The sequence below is a fragment of the Colletotrichum karsti genome (genome assembly GCF_011947395.1).
Source record: "Colletotrichum karsti strain CkLH20 chromosome Unknown Scaffold18, whole genome shotgun sequence".
In the NCBI taxonomy this organism is placed as follows: domain Eukaryota; kingdom Fungi; phylum Ascomycota; class Sordariomycetes; order Glomerellales; family Glomerellaceae; genus Colletotrichum; species Colletotrichum karsti.
This window is the reverse complement of record NW_024065918.1, coordinates 108,927-133,570: the sequence shown is the minus strand read 5'-3', so window position 1 is coordinate 133,570 and position 24,644 is coordinate 108,927. Positions and strand designations below refer to the sequence as shown.

At 55.3% G+C, this 24,644-nt stretch overlaps 9 protein-coding genes across 9 annotated transcripts; 6 read left to right on the top strand and 3 right to left on the bottom strand.

Annotated features, from left to right (window-relative positions):
- Nucleotides 1-335: 335 nt before the first annotated feature.
- On the top strand, nucleotides 336-3,570 carry CkaCkLH20_06137 (UbiA prenyltransferase; the record flags this gene model as incomplete). The annotated part of the gene is made up of 3 exons (XM_038888854.1): nucleotides 336-849; nucleotides 3,036-3,247; nucleotides 3,307-3,570. The coding sequence occupies 3 exons, from the start codon at nucleotides 336-338 to the stop codon at nucleotides 3,568-3,570; spliced, it is 990 nt and encodes a 329-aa protein (XP_038745655.1).
- Nucleotides 3,571-4,568: 998 nt separating this feature from the next.
- On the top strand, nucleotides 4,569-5,294 carry CkaCkLH20_06136 (vacuolar protein-sorting-associated protein; the record flags this gene model as incomplete). The annotated part of the gene is made up of 2 exons (XM_038888853.1): nucleotides 4,569-5,115; nucleotides 5,182-5,294. 2 exons carry the CDS (start codon nucleotides 4,569-4,571, stop codon nucleotides 5,292-5,294), a joined length of 660 nt encoding a protein of 219 aa, XP_038745654.1.
- A 336-nt stretch (nucleotides 5,295-5,630) lies between these two features.
- Nucleotides 5,631-8,234, bottom strand: CkaCkLH20_06135 (brct domain-containing protein; the record flags this gene model as incomplete). Its single annotated transcript, XM_038888852.1, has 3 exons — nucleotides 5,631-6,257; nucleotides 6,305-7,661; nucleotides 7,717-8,234. The coding sequence occupies 3 exons, from the start codon at nucleotides 8,232-8,234 to the stop codon at nucleotides 5,631-5,633; spliced, it is 2,502 nt and encodes an 833-aa protein (XP_038745653.1).
- A 574-nt stretch (nucleotides 8,235-8,808) lies between these two features.
- On the bottom strand, nucleotides 8,809-10,611 carry CkaCkLH20_06134 (GMC oxidoreductase; the record flags this gene model as incomplete). Its single annotated transcript, XM_038888851.1, has 2 exons — nucleotides 8,809-10,350; nucleotides 10,405-10,611. The coding sequence occupies 2 exons, from the start codon at nucleotides 10,609-10,611 to the stop codon at nucleotides 8,809-8,811; spliced, it is 1,749 nt and encodes a 582-aa protein (XP_038745652.1).
- An 820-nt stretch (nucleotides 10,612-11,431) lies between these two features.
- Nucleotides 11,432-13,358, top strand: CkaCkLH20_06133 (cytochrome p450; the record flags this gene model as incomplete). Its single annotated transcript, XM_038888850.1, has 6 exons — nucleotides 11,432-11,852; nucleotides 11,901-12,083; nucleotides 12,144-12,624; nucleotides 12,673-12,956; nucleotides 13,015-13,116; nucleotides 13,174-13,358. 6 exons carry the CDS (start codon nucleotides 11,432-11,434, stop codon nucleotides 13,356-13,358), a joined length of 1,656 nt encoding a protein of 551 aa, XP_038745651.1.
- Nucleotides 13,359-13,720: 362 nt separating this feature from the next.
- CkaCkLH20_06132 (short chain dehydrogenase reductase) lies at nucleotides 13,721-14,914 on the bottom strand (the record flags this gene model as incomplete). The annotated part of the gene is made up of 4 exons (XM_038888849.1): nucleotides 13,721-13,899; nucleotides 14,024-14,309; nucleotides 14,382-14,666; nucleotides 14,798-14,914. 4 exons carry the CDS (start codon nucleotides 14,912-14,914, stop codon nucleotides 13,721-13,723), a joined length of 867 nt encoding a protein of 288 aa, XP_038745650.1.
- A 2,044-nt stretch (nucleotides 14,915-16,958) lies between these two features.
- On the top strand, nucleotides 16,959-18,276 carry CkaCkLH20_06131 (uncharacterized protein; the record flags this gene model as incomplete). The annotated part of the gene is made up of 4 exons (XM_038888848.1): nucleotides 16,959-17,111; nucleotides 17,163-17,267; nucleotides 17,369-17,742; nucleotides 17,796-18,276. 4 exons carry the CDS (start codon nucleotides 16,959-16,961, stop codon nucleotides 18,274-18,276), a joined length of 1,113 nt encoding a protein of 370 aa, XP_038745649.1.
- Nucleotides 18,277-19,798: 1,522 nt separating this feature from the next.
- On the top strand, nucleotides 19,799-20,965 carry CkaCkLH20_06130 (uncharacterized protein; the record flags this gene model as incomplete). The annotated part of the gene is made up of 1 exon (XM_038888847.1): nucleotides 19,799-20,965. The coding sequence occupies one exon, from the start codon at nucleotides 19,799-19,801 to the stop codon at nucleotides 20,963-20,965; it is 1,167 nt and encodes a 388-aa protein (XP_038745648.1).
- Nucleotides 20,966-22,448: 1,483 nt separating this feature from the next.
- CkaCkLH20_06129 (FAD binding domain-containing protein) lies at nucleotides 22,449-24,297 on the top strand (the record flags this gene model as incomplete). The annotated part of the gene is made up of 3 exons (XM_038888846.1): nucleotides 22,449-23,619; nucleotides 23,670-23,949; nucleotides 24,012-24,297. The coding sequence occupies 3 exons, from the start codon at nucleotides 22,449-22,451 to the stop codon at nucleotides 24,295-24,297; spliced, it is 1,737 nt and encodes a 578-aa protein (XP_038745647.1).
- Between the last annotated feature and the right edge of the window lie 347 nt (nucleotides 24,298-24,644).

Sequence of the window (24,644 nt, the reverse complement as noted above, 5' to 3'; positions counted from 1 at the left end):
TAAGTTTAGAATATCTTTCAGCCTTATTGTTGGTCCCGGAACTTGAGAGAGATATAAAATGGCACTTCCAAGCATGTGGTCCCCTGTGATATGCTTCATCAGCAGGTTCGTAGACATATATTCATGAAATAGGTCGCCAATTGGCCGCGACTCAGAAGACAACCATGATACAAGAAAAGGCTCGAAGGCACGAGCTTGAGGTAACTGTCAGGGCCTATACACACTCTCTCAGGTGACTGACTTGCATCGATGGTCGCCAGGTACATTCTTCTCGCTCCCTGGCCTATCACCTCAAAACCGTCCACCTCTTCACAAAAAGCGACATCAAATGTGTCATGATACCACAGACTCTCTTCACAATCTCCAGCATCCTCACCAACGGGTTCCGTACCATCGATGCCCCGCCCCAGCTCACCGCAACTACCTTGCTCCGCCCGCTCCTCCACGCCGTATCATGGCTCTACGCCAGCCTCCTCCTGGAAGACCTTGCTAACCAGCGCCTCCCGGGATCCGTGGCAGAAGACGCCTTCAACAAGCCCTGGCGCCCCGTGCCGGCCGGCCGGATAACGCCCGACGAGGCCCGCCGGGCGGCGCTGTATCTCGTGCCCGCGCTGATGGTTTTCGGGGGGTGGAGCGGTGTGTTTCGGGAGACGGCGGCCTTCGTCGCCTTTGTCTGGATGTATAACGACCTGGACGCCGCCGACACGAGTATATATTGGCGCAACGTGACGAACGGGCTGGGGCTCGCGGCCTTGTCCGCTGGAGCGACGGTCGTTGCGAGCGGGGGGTTGGAGTACTCTCCCCCTGAGAGGGCGGTTGTCTGGATTTTTGTCACCGGCTTGGTTGTCTGTACGACGATTCACGCGCAGGACTTTCCTGACGTCGTAGGAGATTGTGCGAGGGGGAGGAAGACGATTCCGCTTGTGTATGGGGACGGGATTGCGAGGGCGAGTTTGGCGGTTGGGGTTTTGGGGTGGTCTTTTGGTGTTCCTGCGTTTTGGGGACTTGGGTGGGTTGGGTATGTGCCGACTGTTGGACTTGGGCTGGCGATGTGTGTTGGGACGCTTCGGAGGAGGACGTTGGGGGATGATGAGGTTGTCTGGAGGCTTTGGTGTGTTTGGGTTGGTGTTATATACCTGTTGCCCTGTTTGCAGATAATTAGGGTCATCTTGGTACCAGTGGGCAATGACCTTGAGTTGTGAAAATATTTACCAGCCAATTTAACCACATTCAATGCCATCGTTCTCAGTCACATTCGATTTGCGTTTGATTGGCAAGGTATTATGGATCCTTAAGGACCTTAAGCTAATGTATGGCTATAGTACGCTTATAGTTGTGCACGCATGACACCGAAGCGTCTCGCGGCGGGCAAAAGCATGACCCAAATATTGCCTTTTTATTACAGTTGCGTCGACGCACTAAGAAACAATATGGACAAAACTTCCTTACGAAAAGCATTTTCAATTGAGTTTGATGGTGCCTGTTTAGTCGGCCTTTGTTGTTAGTTGCTTCGACGTCGACTTACAACTTGCGTCATAAGTAACTTCGACAAGGACTTTGATTTTCTATCAACGTCATAGTGATACCAATTCTTCACCAAACAGTAAAACTACTGCCCGGATAAATTTTGAGGGCATTCGTTCTTCGGTGCCCTCTCAGGCTGATGGGTATCAGCCTAGTCTCGTGCCGGCATTGGCACGAGCCCGTCGGTCATATCTTCAAGCTCCGTTTCTCCAGTCTGATTGGAACGGCCATTAAACATAGAGGCATGGGCTTTCAGATAGAGCTGGGCTAGACAGACGCCAGAATTAGATGCCAGAGGAAGTGACGGAAGGACTGCCTCCAGGAACAGTCCTGATTTCGTGGGCAGCTTGGCCAGAACTGATACTCCGATCATGATGGCCAGAAGATAGAAGCTGTTCAGAAGTCAATGGTATAGGACTTGATCTAGCTTGGGATAGAATTAACGTACGCGTAGGGTTGCTTCGACTTGATGGACCAGACGATGCTGAGAAGGATGTTCGAGACCATGGAGAAGCACCAAATACTACGTCAATAATGTCAGGACGTATCTCACAAGCCTCCCTTGATAAACTACGAACCTAACCCATAGCTTATCTCGAAAACCGCCAAGGTCGCGTAGCACCATATCATATACCAGGATAGACGCCGCCATGGCGAATATCATCAGGATCGATCGTAGAATCGAGAGAGAGTGGTTGCGGCAGAGCACAATGACTACTTGTCCGCACTGGCAACTGCAATTTGAAACTTTTATCAGCCACGAGACTTCGAACAATCTTATGAGAAGCTTTTCTTACCAACGTCTGGAGTACACTTGATCGGGATGGCGAGACAACAGTCCCGGAGCTCGGGAAGCTTGCTCGTGGGGCGAGGGTTCAAACTCTGCCATCCTGAGGTCAAAGGTAACGCAGAGGATGGTGAAAAAGTTAACAAGCAACTTTTGGAGCCCCTCCAAAAGTGGCCTGGGGGATGTCGCGGTAAAGGAGGGAGGTCACAGTTTACTCGAGGCTTCCAAGGCGAGAGGCGGTGCATGCTGACTTCCTAGCAACGTGAGAGCACCACGTCAGATACCCCGCATCAAGTGTACAGGAGGCCTCTTGCGTGCGGCCAATAGTGTTTCCTTCTGCTGCGGTAAAACAGCGTAATCAGGCTGGCATAGCCCGTGGACCGTCGACACTGCAAAACTAGTCACATATGAGGGAAAGCCCAGCGCTTGAGACGTCTCACGCAAGTTCCCTCGCAAACCCGGAATTCTTTTTCTTTTGACACTCGCATCCTACTGAGGGTTGATCGCATCGTTGCAAGAACTGACTCCAACGTCCTCGGCATCATGGCAAGGCTGCTTACTCTCGCGAAGATTGTAGGCCGCTGGCCATGCCGACTGCAGACCTCAGACCAAGATCTAGATGAAGAAAAGTAATTGTTCCTATCCAAGAAAAAGATCAAACTCACACTAATGCGGACTAATAGAGCGAAAATTCGATGCGAACTGGCAGATAATCCATTCATAGCGAACGTCATGGGCGATAACGTTCGCCATGACTACACAAAGAAGAAAGTGACGGGAAGATTTGCCATGGTGGAAGTTGCGGCCATCTTTTGCGCCTTGATAAGCTCACTCGTCATGGGCAGCTACAAGGTGAAGGGCCGAGCATTTGATCTTTTCAAAGAATCATCTTCCGAGTCTTCACCGGGAACTCATATTCAGGGAGCCACCGGAGAGGTGGGATGTCTACCCCAAAGGACTACCGCAAGACCGCTGACTTTTGACATATGGTTTAGGGATTTTGGGAACCCTCGCCAATGATACTCTTCATGGCAATGATTGTGTACGGGGTTGCGACGTCAACTCTGTACCAAATCAATCGCGAGGACAAATATCAGGACGTGGCACTTGCCGTAGGAGTCACTACTGGTGTGATCTACGAAGAGCTATCTGGGGACAGCATCCTTGCGACCTTGCTCCATATATTTCCTTGGAGCATCTTGCTCACGCTCTCGGTCAGTCGCATCGGCCATCGATTCTGTCGCTGCAAATTGGGTTAGGCACCGCGACATGTGCTCGGCACTTCCCTCAACCTAACGCCACATCAACAACGATCTCCGACTTGAAATATCACCTGACCGTCTGGTACAAGAACGGGAGCACAATCTCCCGTAACACTTTTCCGCTGTTAAAGCGACTGATAGCAAATTGGTTTGTAACGATATTTTCATTCTCACGATTCTAGATGCTCTCGTCACCGGCTTCCAACGTTGCGACTCTTACCTTGACTCGACACCTTACCTTGATTCGACATCTTACCCTTGGTTCGATATCTTACCATTGTGTCGAACATTTTACCGCTTCTACACTTTACCGATTCTACCCATATAATTTATCACGTTGCAGTTATTGCGCATCATCACACCGTGAACTACGGAGTGATGCTAGTGGGACGCAGTGAAGAACGGTGGAGCGTTATCAAGATAGGGTTAGGGTTGGTTCTAGATGCTGGAATGGGGTTGTGCGTGATAGGTTTCCTCTATCTTGGAACATGAAGGCACTCCACGTTATGCAATGTTTCGTCGTGTTGAGTCATATGCTCCTTTGTTTTGAAAATCTACACTTTGGATGTCAATATTTCCCAAGTCATAAATTGAGAATTGCCTAAAAAGACAATCATCAGACTTTGGCGAGGGCGAGTATTGCTTGGAGAAAAACGAACTCTGCTTGTGGGTGAGGCTGCTACAATGAGATGTTGTAATCGTCCTCAGCTGCGATGATAGCCTTGAAGTGGTTGTTGAGCAGCTGGTACCTTTAGCCATGTCACCCGGCATCTTTGACTGTTTTTGGGCATCGGACGAGCTGGAAGTCTACGTTCGAACCTCAAAACCAGCTTAATGCGGGAGCCCATTCGTTACATACCGACCACACCGAAACCGACCGAGATTCCGCCCCACTAACCCCTCCATCCGAGCTCCTGGTGCCGATGTAGATCAGCACCACCTTGACATTCTAAACCCTCTTCCAACCTCAAACCACCACAAACAACCCACGCACAATGGCAACGACCGCCGCTCCCTTCCCCTTCCCACGGGAATACTCCTTCCCGCCCTTCTTCACCCGCCAAACGAACCTCACAACGCACCACGCCCAGCTCGTGAAATGGTCCGACCTGATCCTCGCCTACTGCCGCCACAACCGCATCTTCAAGCTCTCCCTCGGCACCGCCATCCCGACCGCCCCCTCCGCCCTGCCTCACGCGCTCCCCAACACCAGCGCCACGAACACCAGCACGATACCCACCGCGACGACCTTCGACCCCGCGACCGCCGCCTCCTCGTCCGCCGCCGGCCCCGAGGAGCTCTTCCACAACAAGACGCTGAACAAGAGGCTGTCGCTGGCGGACGCGCGCGAGGTCCTCGAGTTCATGAGGAAGGACGGCCGGGCCGAGGCGCTGCCGGCCTCGACGGACGTGTTCTGGGTCTACTGGCGCACGCCGGACGAGTGGGCAGCGAGCATCGAGGCGTGGATCGACGAGACGGCGCAGAAGGGGGTCGTGTTGACGTTGTATGAGCTCACCGAGGGCGAGGGCACGCGGGGGACCGGTAAGACACATTGCGTTCACTGGGCACCGCTTTGTGTGTTTGGCTGACATGATTTCGCCGCGACAGATATCCACGGCTTGGACCCCGATCTGCTGCAAAAGGCGCTGCAGGTGCTGGTCAAGCGCGGCAAGGCACAGATCTTCGGACAAGAGGACTCGCAGGGTGTCAAGTTCTTTTGATTGTCCATCGACGATACGACGACATGATGACGATGCTATTCTTTTTGCGATTCTAGACGTAACGGCGTTCATAACATTATACCTCTCAGCTGCAACGATACCGATGACAAAGATCGATGTCCCTCCTTTCTCCGATGCTCCCCATGCACGCGTGGATATTATGTACAGGTGTAAAATCAGGTAACGATGATGGATTACCGACAACTCCAACAACACCAGTAATAGCGACAGCGGCGACCAGAACAATGCCTACGGAAATGACGACCCCACTGACATTGTCTGTGAACGGACCGACAACGTCTGCGAGCGGGCTGGCAACGTTTGCGAACGGGCATTCTAGGCCTCGTTGAAGAAGTTCTTGACGAGGTATTTCTCGTCAAACGACAGCTGCTGCCTCATGGCCATGTCGAGCAGCCAGTCGGCCGCGACGATGCGAGGCTCCATGTGGCCCTTGCGTGCCATTTCCTCGAATTTGGGCCAGAGTGCCCGTTCCTGGAGGCTGTTGGAGCTGAGCAGGTACACGGGCTCTGGCGGGGCACCACCGTCCTCCTCGGCAGTCGTGGGCTTAATCGTCGTGCCACTGCGAGCGCGGTACAGCTTGAACATGGCGCCGTTGGCCTCGGCGATGGCCTTGAAGCAGTCGGGCCCATTCTTGATTTGCTCGGTGCAGTAGATGGGGACGGTCCAAAGAAGCTTGCCGAGGTTGGCTCTTGCGCGAGAGACAGCCGTTACGAGTTCGACGCCGAACTTTTGCTCGCTTTCCTTATCGACGAGAAGGAAATCTTCGGGATCAGGTACTTCTCCCTTGTCGAGGGCTTCATCGATGAACTTGGACGACAGGATGCTGCAACCTTTGGCGAGTGTCTTGAGAAATTTGACGGTTCGCACCATATGCGGAGCGGCAAGGTAGTCGCACGGCTTGTCGTCTTGGACGATGAGAATGCCCATGTCGCGGAGATTCCTCTGCGCATCGTTAGTGATTGAATACAAGAGCTGCGCAGACTACTCACCCTTTCCTGGTCCTCCTTCGTCTTGTTGTTGACCCATCTCGAGAATCCAGTCAGGACAACTCTCATAATTTCGATGTCCGGACGTGAAGATTTTCGCTTCTTGGCTGGACGCTTATCCTCGTCCTCAACGTCATCATCAGCAACCTGCGCTGGGCTGGAGGTGCGTCCTCGCTCTCTGTCGATCTGGTCCGCGGCACGCTTACCGCCCCAAGGACCGTGTCCATCCTTGGTACTGCGCTTCTTCTCCTTCTCGTATAGTGCAATATCCGGCGCGATGCGTTGAAGATTGGTAAGGGCCTTGCTCTTTGCGCTCCGACTTCCTGTCGACATGCCAGAGGGGGTGTCGTTCTCCTTTCCGCGACCGCCTTTCTTAGGGCGGACAGGCGTCATGAAACTGTCGTCGACGGCATCCTCACTGTTCCCTTCATGCATGCCAATAACGACACCCTCGGCAGGACCATTTCGGTACGAGTTGTCGTGGGCAGCTTCAAGGATCTGACGCTTCCGCTTGGCACTCGGGGACATATTCTCCTCTCCGCCCGGATAGTAGATTTCTCGCAACTTGGCCTCATCGAAGAAGGTCTGGCCGACAACTTCGCCGAGATTTGTGCGAACAGGGAAGTGGGAGTACTTGGCCACAGAGACGCGCTGTTTTTCAGATCTTGCGTAACTCTCTTCAATCCACAAATGATTGACCGTCTCGATGTTCCAGTCCTTAGCTGCCTCATACTTTTCGCTGCTGCTCCGGGCGGTAATCAGATGCGTGTTCTCGCTCTTCATAGTCTTTGTGTAGGTGGCTCCAGTTGCCCTGATTAGGTTTTCGAGGTAAATGCGAGCATCACCGCCGTAATTGGAAAGGCAGATCTTCAGGCCCTTGAAACCCTCTATGCCGTCTTTTGGAACGGGGTAGTGAAGCAAGCGGCGCAGTGGCGAGGTCCATTGGTTGTGCGTGATCAGGTGGTAGAGCCAGGCAAGATTGCCGACGTCTTTGCCTGACTGGGCTGCCTTCACGTAGTCCTCACCATCGCGATACTGGCAGATGAAGTAGTCACATTCGTCGACATCTTCCACCACTTTACCGCCTCCATTGATGACAAGTGATTTGATGATATCCAGCGATCGGGGGCTGATAGAGAGGTCTGTCGACAGCATGACACTCTTGCCCTGGAAGATGGTGGCCGTATTGCGCGTAGTTTCAATAACATAGTCAGGTACAGTGGACGTGGCTCCGTTGAGATGTTCGTTTTCGCGAACCTGCACATCTGTTTGCGCATCGGGGTTCCTCAAGATTTCGGGATCGGGCAACATGTAAGGCCCTTCGTCGATTCGCTTGCCGAGCTTGAAGCAGTCTTCGAACCTGAGAGAGGTCAGCTAGGTGGCGGCGTTCCTTAGGACAGGGCAGTGGAGCTTACCAATGAGGCAGAACAATCTTGCATTTGAGGCCCTTTTCCACAGCAGTGGTGCACTTAGCATTGTTCATGTCGAGGGCGCAGATATGTGTGGTCTGTCGGGTGACGTCGACGCTCTCCATACCGCCCATAGCGAGCGTTGCGCCGATGATTGTCTCCTTGTCAATTTCGGGGAGGTCGGCGCAGGTCAGGTTGATTTTGGAGAAGAACATGCGCGGATCGGGCGAGTAAGGGCGGACCTGAGCCTGCTTATTCCTTTGAATCGAGGCCTTGATCCAGTTAGAGTTAACGACCGGGATCATGAAGGCTTGGGTCTCGGTGAACTGAGGAAAGTCGATCGTGTTCGCGATGATGTGGGTGACCTGTTCCAGTCGAATGGAGCCGTCGCGTCGCGGATCGAGGACCTCGCCGCCGCGTCCTATGACAATCTCGGTGAGATCGCCAATCTCCTTGGGTGCGAGGTACGCAGAAGGCACGAAGGCGAAGGCGCATTCTGCAAAGAGCCCTTTCGGGTCAGCCATGGTGAAAGCAGTTCGGAGCTGGCAGTTGGTGGTGGTTTGAGAGCCGGTGGGCAGGCTTGAAGTCGAAGTCAAGGCATGCGGTGTATGGGTTCGAGGTTTGGTGGGTAGTGTTTGGTAGCTCTGGGAAAAGCGATCGTGTTGGAGACGAGGTGTTGGTAGTTCGGTTGGCTGCAAGAGGCGATTTATTCCTGGACGCGGTTTTTGGGCCAAACGACGCGTCCTGGCATTTGCAAGGGTAAGTACTTTGGACTTCCAGCGCGGTGACTTCCCCACCAACGCGAAAGTCCCTGTACATCATGTGACCCTTGAGGAAAGTTCGCGTCCCGCGTGGCCATTAAAACGGGCAGCTTTCACTGACGCTATCGGCACTGGCAGCTGCCACCACTTCTATCGAGATAAGAAGCTACCTTATTGCAACTACGGATGACTACATCAATTACCCTGTGTTTCTTCCTCCTACATTTCGCTTCCTCTTGATATTGAAGCCGCCAATCATTATCGGATTCCGGCATCATGCTTTCTTCATTCTTCATACTCGGCCATGACCTCACCCGATTGAGACCATTCCGACCCTTCAGAGACTCGACTTGATCAGGTCCGCGGCCTTCTCAGCAACCGCATAGACAGTCGCCTGCGGATTGGCACGAACCGTGATGGGCACAATGCTTGCATCAGCCACCCTCAGGTTGCGAATTCCATGGACACGCAGCTTCTCGTCAACAACGCCGCCCAGTTCGCGAGGCATCATTGAGCAGGTTCCCGTGAAGTGGTGAGCGCCGACCGCAGTCTGCCGCACGAACTCCTTGGCCTGCTCGACATCCTCCAACTTGCTAGCCGGAACCCGCTTGCCTCCTGGCTTCAACTGGCTGCGGAGTGGCTCAGTCTCCACAATCTTCTCGATAAGTTGGACGTGCCTGGCCAGGATCTCAACGTCGAGTGGATGCGTCAGATACCCGGGGTCAATCGCCACGGCTGGCGACTCCAAAGAAGCCGACGTGATGTGACTCGAACCGCGCGATAGAGGGTGGGCGAGGAGCAAACCGAATGCAAAGAACTTCTCGTCGCCGGGAGGTGGCGGCGCCATCGTTCCGTCCGGGTTAAACAAGGCGTACCCCGGAAATGAGAGGTAGTAACCGGATGGCTCCGATGACGAAGTGAGGACCGAGCGGACAAACGACTCCATCTTTTCTGTGAACCCGGCCGTCGCCGTCGTCTTGGGGGCCGATGCTTTGAGCTTATCGAACAGTTCCCCGGCATCTTCGGTAGCCGGCAGCGGGAGGTTTGCCGTCGCCGATGTTCCACTCCTGGAGAAAGGACCCGCTCCCTTGCCGTACGCTTCCATAGCGGCGCCGACGGCCGCAGGGTCCTGGCGGACGATGCCGTCCATCGTCTCATGCTCCGGGAGCACCTCGAACGCCGCCCCAACCATGGTGTGGTTTTGCAGGTTTTCTCCAACATGCGGGTTGTCAAGCACAACGTCAATGCCAAGACCCCGAAGCAGCTCGCCGTTTCCGACGCCTGAAAGCTCCAGAATTCGTGGGGAGTTGAGGGTGCCAGCACTGAGAATGACTTCCTTTTGTGCTGTTACAATCTTCTTCTCGCCGTCCTTTGTGTACTGCACACCCTCGGCGACGATCTCCCCAGCGTCCGACTTGAAGAGAACCTTCTCCACGAGCGCTTGCGTCTCAACGGTCAGATTTGACCTAGACTTGGCAGCCTGGAGATACGCACTCCCAGCGTAGCTTCTCGTCTTCGTCGCTGGGTCCACGGTGTCGGGAGTGATGCTGCTTCCAACACCCTGACCACTCAACGGGTCGCAGACGCTGGGAAAGCCCAGCTCGCGGATGGTGTCTTGCCAGACTTTCGGCCAGAAAGACTCTGCGTTGTCGGGCAGAGACAGCTTGAGAGGGCCGTTCTGCGTCTCATCAGATGCAATGGAGTACGCCTTCTTCTGAGCGGCGCTGAACGACGGCCAGTCCCAACCGTCATTGCCGAGACTGGCCCACGCCTCAACATTGGACCGAGTCGTAACGGTGAATGACAGGCCGTTAAGAGCACCGGAACCACCGAGGAGGCGGCCTTGAGGCACACCAATCTCACGACCACCCAAGCCGCTCTATAGTTGAGAGTCAGCAAGCAGTTCATTTCACCGCACCTCGAACAGACTCACCTGCGGCACCGTCTTGAATTGCCAGTCAGAAGGTGTCTTGACCAGACTGGGTCCAAGTGCGGGAATATTGACCCTCGGGTCTGCCGTTTGGTCTTCGCCCGCTTCGAGCACCAACACCTGAATATCGGGGTTCTCGGACAACCGAGATGCAATTACCAAGCCGGCAACGCCGCCGCCGACGACAACGAAATCGTATTTTGCAGACATTTTAATGAGGGCTTGATCTTAAGCAACGAAGAAGTGCAGTTGAATGGGGGGTTGTGACAGTGGAATTCGGTCACTGTTAAATCAATCAATTCTCCGTCGGGGATTGTGACAGTGGAATGGCAACGGGCTGTTAAATCAACCAGTTCCAAGAAACCAATTCCCCGTCCCGAAGGAACCGCTACGTGTGCATAACGCCTCAGGCGAGCGGCACAGCGTGTTGTTCATCTCATGTCACTTCGCAACGAGAAGCTCTTCCGGCATCTCCCCCGCGTCGACGGTATCGCATCAATTCGGAACGCTGCGCCAGCCAACCGCTTTGGGTACCGTTGAATCAGGTTCCACCACAGAGTCACATCCGTACGACTGCGTTTCTGCACCATCGACCTGACATATTTAGTCAATATGGACGCGGACCCATCCACTTCCCCGGGAGCCCCAGTCCATGAGTCGTGTATCACGGACAGGGGCAGACCCAGCAGGTACCCGGATATCAAGGTTATCGGGATGACCCATGGATCACCACGAAGCGATGCAAGTATGTACTTTACATCGAGCAGTACAAACTCTCGATGGTATGATGGGTGTTGCAAGAATCGTGTTGATTTGCAATTCGGCCATTGGACGCTAGTCAGTTTGCGCGCTTTCTGTAACCGGCGAAAGATGGTACGGATCAGGCTAGACCCATCACAAGAGCCATGCCGGGTTCTATCACGGTAGAATGGTCATGTTAGCCAGCTCGAGGGCAGACATGAAAGAAGGTCTTTGAGCGATCTCCTGTTGCCAGTCGGACTTGGACAGTTGCATCAACGACGCAGACTTCATGATGAGTGTTCTCTACAGCTCCGACTACCAAGGCGTCTTCGTCTATGGACTTGGGCTTCTTTGCGGCTTCGCCGTTCACTATGGCCTTTTCATTCATGGAGAGTGGCATGTTCAAGCGCCCCAGATTGTTCTGGGACACTTTTGGTTTTTCATCTGTTTCGTCGCGTCGAGCATCTATTACAAAGGCACAGCCATTGGGGAGCTTTCTCAATCTCTTCTGGTGCTGTACGCTGGCTATCTTCCTGGTCTCCTAGCCAGTATTGCTCTGTACAGACTCTTCTTCCATCGACTGGCTGGCTTCCGTGGTCCGTGGTATGCCCGCATCACCAAACTCTGGCACGTATGGGCATGCCGGGACTGCAAGAACCATCTGGTCTTGGAGAAGCTGCACGAGCAATACGGAGACTTCGTCAGGACAGGTGAGGAGTCCTGCATGCCAAACTGTTTCTAAGCTGACTGTTTGAAAGGACCCAGTGAGATCACCGTCTTCCACCCAGGGGTCTTCATGGCTGTGGACGGCCCTCGATCGGAGTGCATCAAGGCCGAATGGTATGATATCCTGCATCCGGACCGAGCTCTCGTCACAACCCGCGTCAAGCCCATTCATGCTGCAAGACGCCGCGAATGGAACCGTGGATTTTCGGCTCAAGGTATGTCCCCAGTGATCTTCCGCATCGTGAGCTTATCTGACGAGCCGTGCCGCCCTACAGCCCTTGTCCAGCACGAGTCAAAGATTCTCAAGTATATTGAGCAACTGGACCAATGCATTGAAGCCAACGCCAAAGCGAAGAAACCCTCGGAAGTGCGGGACCTCTTCTTCTGGTTCGGTTTCGATGTCATGGGAGACTTTGTGTTTAGCAAGTCTTTTGACATGCTGCATCAGCAGCAGTGGCACCACATCATTGTGCGGTTGCAGCGTGCTCTCTCCCTGCTGGGGCCCTTCAGCCCGACTCCTTGGCTGATTCAAGTCGGCTTCAAGCTCGCTCCGCGAGTGGGTGTTCTCAAGGACTGGTTCGATATGGTCGCTTGGTGCGAACGGCAGATGCGGACAAGACTAGACGATGCATCTCCCAAGCCGTCGGTTCCTGACCTTGCCCACTACCTGATGGAGCTTGATGATGGCCAGACCGAGATGAAGGATCGATTGACGTGGCTCTTCGGAGACAGCCTGCTTGCCATTGTGGCCGGAAGGTAAGTACAGCCCAACATCATCGAGGTGTCGAATACTTACACACATAGCGAACCTACCGCCGCCGCCCTGATTGGCATCTTCTGCGAGATGGCAAAACACCCAGAGCACGTTGACAAGATCTACGAAGAGTTGAAGGACGTTGACGTGACGGACCTCAAAACCCTCACGAGTCTGCCGCACCTCAACGCGGTCATCAACGAAGGCCTCCGCCTCTACCCGGCCCTGCTCACCGGCGGAGCCCGGAAGACGACGGAAAACGGGGCCAACATTGGCGGCACCTTCATTCCGCCCAACACGACCATCATTGCGCCTCGGCATGTCATATCCAGAAGTGAGTCCGACGTGTTCGCATTCGCGCTCAGACCTTCGCAACTAACTATCATTTTCAGGAGAGGATTGCTTCGAACGCCCGAACGAGTTTATTCCCGAAAGATGGAGCACTCGACCGGAGATGGTCCGAAATGCATCAGCATTCGCACCTTTCGGGACAGGTATGGGCCCTCACTCCCCCTGCTCATGGGACTGGAAACTAATCCGTGCGCCTGCAGGTCACCACAGCTGTCTTGGTCGTTTTCTTGCAACGGACTCTATGAGGTTCGTCGTCGCAAGGCTCGTCAAGAAATATCACATTCGCCTTGCTCCAGGCGAGACGGGCACTCGAGTCTTTGACGAAATCCGGGATCAGTTTACATCCAACCCGGGTCCCTTGTCTCTTTGTTTCGAATTGAGGTGAACGGACTATGTTTAGATATGGGCCTTGGCCAACACAGCCTCATAATGCACTTACAGGCGGCTTAGATAGCGCTCCAAAAGGACTGTTTCGCATCAAACTTCTCTCAGCTGTTATTGTTTCCATTACAACTTTAGGCACTGCTGTTTTGACAAGAGTGCTTCCGACGACAGCAGAAGCTGCAGCAACGGTCTAAATCACAGTTGAGTACTGCCCCGGTGGCCTCAGATAGCACTCCGGGACGATCAACAAGCTGGCGTTGCATTCAATGACATTCTTTTGATGTATTTGTCCTGCATTCATTCAAACATAACGCGCATGGAATATTGAAACTATAAACTTCTAGCTGGATCCCAAGCCGGCACTCAAGCCGGAGGAGAGAAGGGAAATCCGTTAATCCCGCTGGTGTACAGCGTGCCCGATTGGATGGTCTCGGCGCTCTTCTTGAGCTCCTCTACGTCCCAGTTGGCCCATACCGAGCGTCCGTTGAGGAAGGCTGCTTCCGAACTGGTCAACCACACGGTGAAGTGGGCGGGGAGTTGAACTTCACGATGGCACGGACGTTAGCACCTGGTCGGCCCACAGCGGAGTTGACGAGTCGAAAAGGGGACCCGGATCGTCGTCGTCGTCTTCTTGATATGGACAACTTTGACAGGGACGCCACGCACCTTTATCCATGGGCAGGGCTTCGGCCTTGGCACCGCTCTTCTTGAAGATGTCCGTCTCGACCATGCCCGGGTGCAGCGTAACCGCGAACAGGTTCGGGTTCTCCGCGGCGAGGAACTCGATGATTTTGGTCTGCGCCAGCTTGGAGGCCATGTAAGGGGACAGACCGGGCAACATCGACACCGGCAGCGCGGTGGTTCCGCTCGTCAAAGCGACGACGGCGGCGTGCGAGGGGTTCGTCGTGGACAGGAACGACTTGGTCACGAGGTACGTGCCCTTGGTGTTTGTCTTTTTTGTCACATGTGAGCACACATACATGGAGAGTCGCAACTGACGTGGAGAGAAGAAAAGGCGACTGACCTCGAAGTTCTGCCACCATTCGTCGGTGGAGGACCCCGCGATGGGCGACGGGGGCGAGGTGTAGCCAGAGGCCAGGACGAGGACGTCCCACCTGCCGATCGCCGCCGCGACCTTGACCAACGTCTCCTCGCTCGTGATGTCGGCCACGAAGACCTCGGAGGGGACAGACGACGGCAGCGAGGCTGCGGTGGCGCGGAGGGCACCCTCTGAGCGACCGAGGAGAATGACTCGGGCCGCCCCGGCAGCGGCGAACGCTAGGGCAGTCTCTCGGCCAATTCCACTACCCTTTGGGATTGTCAACGAGAGCTACGAATAATAGAGTTGACGATATACAGATGCGAGGCGGGGATGGCTATCTCCAGCTTTGCTCTATCGGGAGGAACATGGCCGGGGTTATTGGGAAGGGTAGTACATACCGCACCTGCCACGATGACGGTCTTCCCCGCCGCGCTCAGCTCCGGGCGAGAAGGGGAGATAGCATCGTAGGTGTCGTTGCGCCATGTAGCGGTGGCGGAGGGCAGAGGGGGTTGCATTTTGGACTGAAATTGGTTTGACGTCAAAGACGAAAGAAGAAGCTGTCCGGATGGATATTGGGGGTGGCGAAAGATTTCGAGGTTCAAGAGACTGAGAGAAGCGTTGCGTGGTGCTATATCGGATGCGGTCGACTATCGCGAGTCCGGCCACGTCTTTTATCCCTGGGAAAACGGTGTTGTTGCGGCCCCACGTCCGAACCCGACGGCGACGGATTTAAGCAGCGGAACTCCTTCGAGCGCAGGTAACAGTGCTAAGCAAAAACACAGCCCAACAGGAGTATCGTTGGCCGTACGGCGTAGCAAGCGTTGGTTTGTCGCGATATGGACTGGATGGTCACCAACACCCAAGACGACGACAACGCTTCTCCACCGACACCAATACCAACGAGGCAGGCCGAAGGGGAGGGAACGTCGCTGGTGAAACCCGTCAGAAGTGACAACATGTGCCTTGCATAATTACCGGAGAGGCACCGCAACCGCAGAGCTGCAGCAAGGTAGAGCAAGGCAAGGCGCGGCGCGGCATTTGATTAGAAGGCCAACCGCGGTAGGCAAGACCATGGGAGAGGGATGGTGCGCCGTGAAAGGCACAACAGCCGCGCCGCGCGGCGACGGTGCTGCTACATTACAGCTGCAGCTGCAGCTGCGGCGGTGCTGAAGACATGGAGAGAGAGAGAGAACACCATGCCATGCAGAGTTGACGCCCTGTCTTTCACATGAGGGAACCGGGGTGTGGATCTCGGTCAACGTTGTGTGTGAGTGGAAGTCGGACAAGGATCAAGAAACTTTGATATATCAACTACTTGCAGCAACTCCACTTCGAAACTCCCCCCCACACCTCGAAACCTGAAGACAGAGCATTTCCAACTTCGGGGGTGGGCTGGTCTTTGAATCCCTGCAAGAATACACAGCAAAAGCGGGAACCTCACCGTTGACGGAAGAGACAAGGGACCTTGCAAGTCACAACCCTGGAGTGGCTGGGGGTTGGAAGTAAACTTGAGAGAGAGAGAGTTGCGGAGTCAGGATGATTCTGCTCCGGCCAGGACCATCGACTTACACTGAATTCCGATCACATCTCAGAGAAAGAGGGGACGTCCTGGGAAAGTTGTCACCATCGACAAGAAAAAAGTGGCAAAACCATCGACGGATACCCACACGTGCAGCAACACCAGGCGGCTGGTTGGTCCCAAAAGACGAACGAGATAATTACCTAGTATTGCGTTCGAGGTTGCTGCTGCAGCTGCAAGTTTGAGTGTGTGGAGAGATGGATCATGACCTCTGCAGTGTCATGCAGGTGCAGTTTATGCCGGCTCCCTTCTTACCTTAGCTTCACAGATACTGATTCGTGTCATCCCATCTTTCTTATACACTAGTCTCTCTCCGATCGGATGAGAGAGGGTGAAGAGAGGAGACGCGATCCGATTAAGGTGGCCTCGCCGGTACCCTTTGGATATTGGAATGGAGATGGGTTGACGCGGGAAAAGAAACTATGGCACACACACGCACACACCACGGCAAGAGTAAAGTACCTTACTGCAAGGCACGGCGGCACAGCAATATGGCAAGGGGACTTGGAGACTTGGGTCAAACCTTGGCTCAGATGACCGAAGCTGGGAACCACCGCGAATAGGGTCACATCGACTTGTGTCTCATCGACCGGCCCTCGTCCACTCTTTTTTCTGCAATTCTCCTGCCGATATGTGATTGATAGTCGGGAGTCCACGTTTCGAAAGAGTGACCTGCTGATGGTGTGTATTATGAGTGTGTGGAGGGAGGGATTTCTCTTAGACTGAATGTGATATGGATTTCGACTGAGTTCGGAATTAGACAAGCCAGAGACGAGAACTGGACCTTCTCTCACATAAGATTGATTCGACCCCCCGCGATCTAGGCCTGCGCCTCGGCGGTAGTTGTTGGATCCTTTTTCAAGGTTTGAACTTGCACCAACAGGCTTCTTGACATCCCGACGCCTTCCAACAAGCGCGCTTCCTCTTCCTGTTGGTTCGAATTTCAGCCTCTTGCTACTGCTTGCTTGCTGTTGCCCGCCATGCCCGGCGCTGGTTCGAGGGGCATTGCCCTGTTGGTATGGATCGTTGTCTTTACGGTGTTTGATGCCGTGGTCCTATGCTTGCGCTTCTGGGCAGCGCGGATGATGAGGAGAGGGTTCTACTGGGACGATGCCATGATTGGGTTCGCTTTTGTAAGTCTTTGATCTCTCACACTGACTTATACTTGACTGACTTGGACATAGGCGAACATCGTTGCGTTAGAAGGCGTGGTTATTTGGGCTATTTACAATGGTTTGGGCAAACATACCATTGAGCTCACGCTTCCCGAGTATGCGGTTCAGTTCAAGGTATGAGATCCTACGCCCCCAAAATCCTATTCCTCCACGATCCTGCTCCTTCATGATCTACCTCTCCCGCGTCACATAATTGGCTTACACCATTCGTACAGCTCATTCTAGCTAGTGGCGTCACTTGGCTGCTGGGAACCATCTTCATCAAGTTCGCCATCTTGTGGATGTACACCCGCATCTTCGCCACGGCGCAGTTCAAGCGATGGTCGCGCATCCTGATGGGCGTCGTGGGCGCCTACGGCGTCGCCTTCCTCATCCTCTTCATGAGCCGTTGCACGCCCATGTCGCAGCAGTGGGCTCCCGTCGAGGGCGGCCACTGCCGTGACATCACCATCGACCAGATCGTCTCCGTCACCATCAACATCATCGTTGACGTGGCCATGACCGTCCTCCCGATGCCGGCGCTCTGGGGTCTTCAGATGCCCCTGCGGAACAAGATTGCCGTCAGCGCCATGTTCGGCATGGGATTCTTGTAAGTACAGAACTTCGTGCTGCTTAGATAGCGACTTTTACTAATAGCAATAGGACCATCGCGATCATGATCTGGCGTCTCATTAATACCGTCACCACCATTGGTGACACCGACTTCGTCTACAACCTGCACGACATCGGCCTCATCAGCCTCCTGGAGCTGTGGATCGGCATCGTCATCGCCTGCCTGCCCACCCTCGGCCCCCTGCTCAAGACCTACGTCAAGCCGGCCGTCGCCAAGATCGGCTCCAAGCTGACCAACCCGTCCACCGACCGCGGCAACATCAACCTCAAGGACCTCTCCAGCGTGCAGAGCAGCAGGCACGGCACCCGCAGGAACTACGACAAGCTCGGCGACAACGTTTCGTACGTCGACCTGGAGCGCGGCGGCGGCAAGGTGGCTGCCGGCGAGCACGCCGTCACGACGAAGTGCCAGTACGCCCCCGGCGGCGAGGCGCCGAGAGACAGCCGGCCGGTGATTTACGTCCAGCAGGACATCACCACGTCGCAGGACTCGTGGGAGCGGAGACAATGACGAGAAAGAAGAAGTGAGAGCTGGTTTCACGAGGGATATGAGGTTTTGATACGAGACATGTTGTATACACTGCCATTCTGGGCCTTTTTTTCTATCTGCTTTGTTAATGTTTCTGTTTGTTCTCTATCTTCTGTACCCAACACTCGTGTACTCTATTCTTCAAAAATAACAACACACACAATGATTCACACCAGGGTCCCAAATTGCTTGCGTCTAGACCTCGCCAACATCGCGTAAAAGACTTCCGGGAGATTTACCAATAGACTTTCCCACGCCCACATTCGAAAGCTCGCCTCGGAGCACAAGCGCACACGGTCCTGTCGATCATCGCTCGGAGAACGGCAGCCCGACTCTGTCGTCTGTGGTCCAGAGGGGTTCTCAGTTCCCCAGGAACATGGTCTCCCATGCCATCCGAAAATGGGACGATCCAGACCCAAAACCATGGCGGGGACCACACCCAGCCCCTCTACTGAGGTAACACCTTGGGATATCCCTTCGGCATGACTGACGGTTCGTCAGGAAACTCGATCCGCTTAGTCAAAGAGCCTGGCGGAGAGGGAGCTACGGTCGCATCCGTTCGGGTACACGTGCGCGCAGTCTCGGATAGACGGTGTGAGGAGAGCCAAATCCGAGGAACAACCCTCACGATGAGTTGCCATTTCACCAAGACACACCAGCCCGTTTGCGAAGACCTTGCGAGATAGAGAACCACCCGCCCCCGTCCAACGTCGCCCTGTGATAAAAACCCCCACAATTCGGTACCTGCCTCTTTAATAGACTTTTGCAATCTATGGATCGTGTTATCTAACAAACATGCGAGTTTTCGATGGGCTGGGGCCAAGGTCCATCGAGCTAGTTGCGACGGTGTGGTAACACCACCGGTGAGAGACGCGTCCACCATGTAAGGTAGACACAGAGAGACGGTGTTTAAAGACCATGTCCACAAACAAGACCCGAAATCCACAATTGTCCAGAACCAAGAAAACCAAGACCGCGGTTATTAGACTTTGGGAATGCATTCCCAGACTGCCCATCCGCGTCAAATGTGACGACTCTTAAACGGAAACCGCTTCAAGGAACGTTTCCCAAAGGGGTCCCATGTTTAAACCGAACCGCGTGCTGCGCTTCCATGGCACACAACGTCTCTATATTGAATTGCAAGTTATTTGCCTCACTTCGTTTACAATGGGGGTATGTATCATCGTCCAGGGGTTTCCGCATATTGCATAGTGCCTGCCGCAGAGATGTCACCCACAGCAGCAGGCGGTTGTGATGCCCTCACGCAGCGTCGTCGTCGGGACCGGGGAGGCAGCCAGATGTACCTCTTAACAATTTAACATCGACGTCGTCTTGGGATATCCGGTTCTTCATGACACGGTCATGAGCTTCGGTGGGTGATGAAGCGGAGGACGTTTTGCCACGGTCCCGGGCGTCGGCGATGGAGCATGAGGTTTCTGGGACTTGGACCTCGAGGGTCGTCCCTTTAACTAGAGCCCTCGGAAGACTTCTTCTTGAAAGGCATATGAGAACCACATCCGTCGCTCCATCCACGCTGTTGTCGTCGGTCGAACCAGACTGCCGGAACACTCTCATCCACATCTCATCTATCCCCTTGAACAGAGCAGACGCAAAGAACGGGACCATCATGTCACAACCGGGTATTGGGGAACACTCTCCCCTCACGTTCAAACGCTCCTCGTTTGAGGACGACGCGGCACCCAGCAAGCCTTCGTCGACCAGCAGCAGCAGGAGCAGCATCAAGACGTTCCTCAGAGTCCCTCGTCTGATCTGGGACTTTACCGAGAGCAACTTTTCCACCTTTGTCGTGCCCAACACAGCCTTCGGCGTCCTGGGCGGCCTGACCGGCCAGCCCCTGACCTCGGGACAGGCGACGGCGCTCGCCGTGCTGCAGAGGTTCCCCTTGGTGGTCGCCTTCAACTGGTACAGCGTGCTCATCTTCGACCTGGCCAACCAGAGAAGCTCCGAGTCCGTGGCCGAGGACCTCGCCAACAAGCCGTGGCGTCCCATACCGGCGGGCAAGGTGACGCAGGAGCAGACGCGCAGGTCGATGCTCGTGGCCATCCCCGCGGTGCTCGTCTTCAACTACGTCCTCGGGGTGTGGAGGGAGGGCGTCTTCATCCTCATCCTGACGTGGCTGTACAACGACCTCCAAGGCGGCGACACGCTCCTCCGGGACGCCATCATCGCCGTGGCCTACTTCCTCTTCAACACGGCCTCGCTCAAGATCGCCATCGGGGAAGGCACCGACGGCGGCAGCAGCAGCAGCAGCAGCAGCGCCGTCGGCATCACGCGGGAGGGCTACGTCTGGGCGGGCATCATCAGCGCCGTGATCCTCACGACGATGCAGGTGCAGGACCTGAAGGACCAGGCCGGGGACGCAGGGCGCGGGCGCGAGACGATGCCCCTATTCTTCGGGGACGGGGCGTCTCGCGCGTCGCTGGCGGTGCTGGTGCCCCTGTGGTCCTGCGTGTGCGTCTACTTCTGGCGCATGGCGTCGTGGGGTGTGCTGCCGCCGGTGGTCTCTGGCGCCCTGGTGGTGGTCGGAGTCCTCCGGACCAGGACGCCGGAAACGGATGCCCGGGCGTGGAGGCTGTGGTGCCTGTGGACGGTGTGTCTGTATTCCCTGCCGCTCGTCGGTGACGGTTTCGTGTCGTCTGGGCACGTGTGAGTGAGAAGTGACGGACGGGACGCGGACGGACAACGGGAAAGGATAGGATATCGCACGTGTTGGACGGTTGAGTTGAAGAGGAAGGAGTTGGTTGGAACGGTTTGGCACAAGACACTTACGAGTCATGAGAGATAACGACACCGGGTAAGAATCGGGTGAAGTTGATTGAGGGGGAAGGGTTGTTATCGAATAGTTGACGTGCGTGATCTGTTGTCGAACAGGGATCACGAGTCAAGCAGTCGCAGGGAGCGGCCCGCGGGAAGCCAGGATTCCTCAAGCGCGGCGCCAGGGGCGTTATTTGACTTAATTCGAGATTCACCGGAGGGAACCTACCGATCAGATTCCTGTAGAAATTCACTCACTTTTCTTAGCGCAAACCGTAGTTTGACGGGAGGATCACTTGGCTCGTGAGGTGTTTTAGTGTCGGGAGAAAACAAAAAGAAGATGGTGTTGAAGTTGAAATGCTGACACAACACACGGCACACGGGGCCTAGCGCCGCCGGCTCATTGGACCTCCGACCGGACTCGGCTTCCGTCCGCTAATCCGGAGCGGCCGGGGTCAACCTTCCATGCGGTGCCACACCGGTCCCAACTGCACCAGCTGCACCAGAACTGCAGACAACCATGTCTACGGATACCTCCAAACAACCACCCACACAATCGCACACACACACTTGCTTTTGGATGAACCGTTGACAAGCATTCTATCATTTGTGAGAGCAGGGCCGGCCTACAGCTGAGGACCTTGGCAGCCCACCAACCATGTTAGTGTCTCCGTCGTCAACTCGACGGGTAACGTAGCCATCCTTGCATCTCCCACAACACGCGTGTCAGGGACGATCCCTAAAGAGGGTTGCTGCGATGTTACCTGCCTATATTAGCTCACATGAGCTCTTGGGGACCGTCTTCACCTGCATAGTACACGCACCGTCCGTGAGTCTCCGCATCTAGGCAGAATCCCGCGCCGGCTTTCCCATACGGCAGATTGCAGGTTGGAATACTCCCCCCTCGTCCACTTCTTCCTCTCCTCGGCCATGGGAGAAGGTCAACGCGCTGCCGACCGACCGATCACTTACAACTTGGCTGGCATCCAGCAATGCCACGCGGCTTTCGGCCCCGTTGCGGCCAATATTTCGTACGAGTTCGCAGGGTGAAGAGTCAGGAGAATGCCGGGTTGGACCCTTTCTTTCCAATAGCTTAAAAGTTTCTTTCCACAAAACCATCGAGAGTGCGTTGGAGTCGTGGGCCATAACTACACTGCCAGTCAATATTGGCATGGGTGCTAATCAAACCATCGTCTGAGTCTCCCGGTCAGGTCGGGATCTCATTTCCAGTTGGCATGCGAAGTTCGTCGGAGGTGCCTTCTTAAATATGCAGCGTGAAGCCTAGAGTTGCATCGTGAAGTTTTCCCTTCCTCACCTCCCTCGCCTCAGTCTCTCGCTACCCTTCCCCTTCTCCCGGCGGTTCTCCCAGTCAAGTCAAGATGGTGTCATTCCTTAACCTCCTCACCCTCGCTCCGGCGATCGTCTCCGCCGTCTCCGTCGGAAAGCCCGGCGGCTCCTTCGGCAACGACCTCGCCGAGAGGGACTCGACCTGCCGCTGCTTCCCCGGCGAAGACTGCTGGCCCACGGCCGCGGAGTGGGACGCCTTCAACTCGACCGTCGGCGGCCGCCTCGTCGCCACCGTCCCGATCGGCGCCGTCTGCCACGACAGCTCCTTCGGCGCCTACGACGAGGCCAAGTGCACCGCGCTCAAGTCCGCCTGGGCCAGCTCCGAGACGCACATCCAGACCTCGTCGTCCGTCATGGCCGCCTTCTTCGCCAACCAGAGCTGCGACCCCTTCCTCCAGCCCTCGGACCGCTGCATCATCGGAACCTACGTCCAGTACGCCGTCAAGGCCGCCAGCGCCGCCGACTACAGCGCCACTATCAAGTTCGCCCAGGAGAACAACATCCGTCTGGTTATCCGCAACACCGGCCACGACTACCTTGGCAAGTCCACCGGCGCGGGTGCTCTGGCGCTGTGGACTCACCACCTCAAGGACATTAAGGTCCTTGACTACAAGTCTGCCGCTTACACCGGAAAGGCGGTCAAGGTCGGTGCCGGTGTGCAAGCCGGCGAGGCCCAGGCTGCTGCTCACGCCCAGGGACTCGTCGTCGTCGGCGGTAACAGCCCGACTGTTGGACTCGCGGGAGGCTACACCCAGGGTGGTGGCCACGGACCTTTGGTCTCCAAGTACGGTCTTGGTGCCGACCAGGTCCTGGAGTGGGAGGTTGTTACTTCTGGAGGCCAGACCATCGTTGCGACTCCCACTGCCTACTCCGACCTCTACTGGGCTCTGTCCGGTGGCGGTGGTGGTGTCTACGCCGCTGTTCTGTCCATGACTGTCAAGGCCTACCCTGACATGATCACCTCCTCCGCCAACCTCACTTTCACCAACACCGGTGTCACCGATGAGGTCTTCTACGGCGCTGTCAAGAGCTACCTCAAGACTCTTCCCAGCATTGTTGATGCCGGCGCTGTCAGCATCTGGCTCATGAGCCCTGGTGTCTTCCTGATGCAGCCCACCACTGCCCCTGGATTGAAGAAGGAGGAGCTCCAGGCTCTGCTCCAGCCCACTCTTGATGCCCTCGATGCTGCTGGTATTACTTATGGTGAGTTTGTTATCACATGTGCTTGAGACAGGATGAACTAACGCGAATAGACTACCACATCGGCCAGTACGCCACGTACCTGGACAGCTACAACGACATGAACCCCGAGCCCGCCGTCACGGAGTTCAACGTCGGTGGCCGTCTCATGCCCCGCACTCTTGTTGCCGATGATGCCTCCGCTACCGCTCTCGTCGACGGCCTTGCATCCATCCTCAGCGCCGGCGGTATCGTCTCCGGTCTCACCATCAACGTCGCCCGCCCCTCCGGTGCCATTCCCAACGCCGTGAACCCCGACTGGCGTACGGCCCTCTTCTCCGCCGTCGTCGGAACGTGAGTCTTGCCCCTCAAACAACACATCTGTTCCATAAGACCACTCACTAACTAACCCTTAGTCCCTACGACCGCGCCGACTTCTCCACCCTCACCTCCGGCCAGACCACCGTCACCAACACCATCATCCCCATCCTGGAGAAGCTCAACCCCGGCGGCGGCGCGTACCTCAACGAGGCCGACCGCAACGAGGCCGACTGGCAGAGCGTCTTCTACGGCGGCAACTACGCCAAGCTCAAGGCCATCAAGAAGATCTACGACCCTTGCAGCACTTTCTACGCCCTCACGGGTGTTGGCAGCGATGACTGGACTGTCAAGAGCGATGGTCGTCTTTGCAAGGCCGCGTAGATGGTCTTGAGGGGTTGAGGAGAGGCAGTACTTACTTAACGTAGCGTTTCATAATTATATAATACCACTTCAAGTTTCTCACTCAAGGCAATTCGCACTTTGACATTGGACCCAACACCATTGTTATCAGGTATTTGTACCAAAAGCAACATGTAGAGTCTAGATCATCGCCTGCGTATGGGTGTCGCGTAGCGCTACATCATTGGCCCAACACATGCTGGATGACTTGTGAAAGCCGCGCCCCCATAGGCCGACGACGCGAGCCTGAATGCTGCCTTGTGTCAGCAACGATTTTCAGCTTTCTCGCTCATTCGATCTGGGATCAGGCTGACTTCCCCTCGACATAA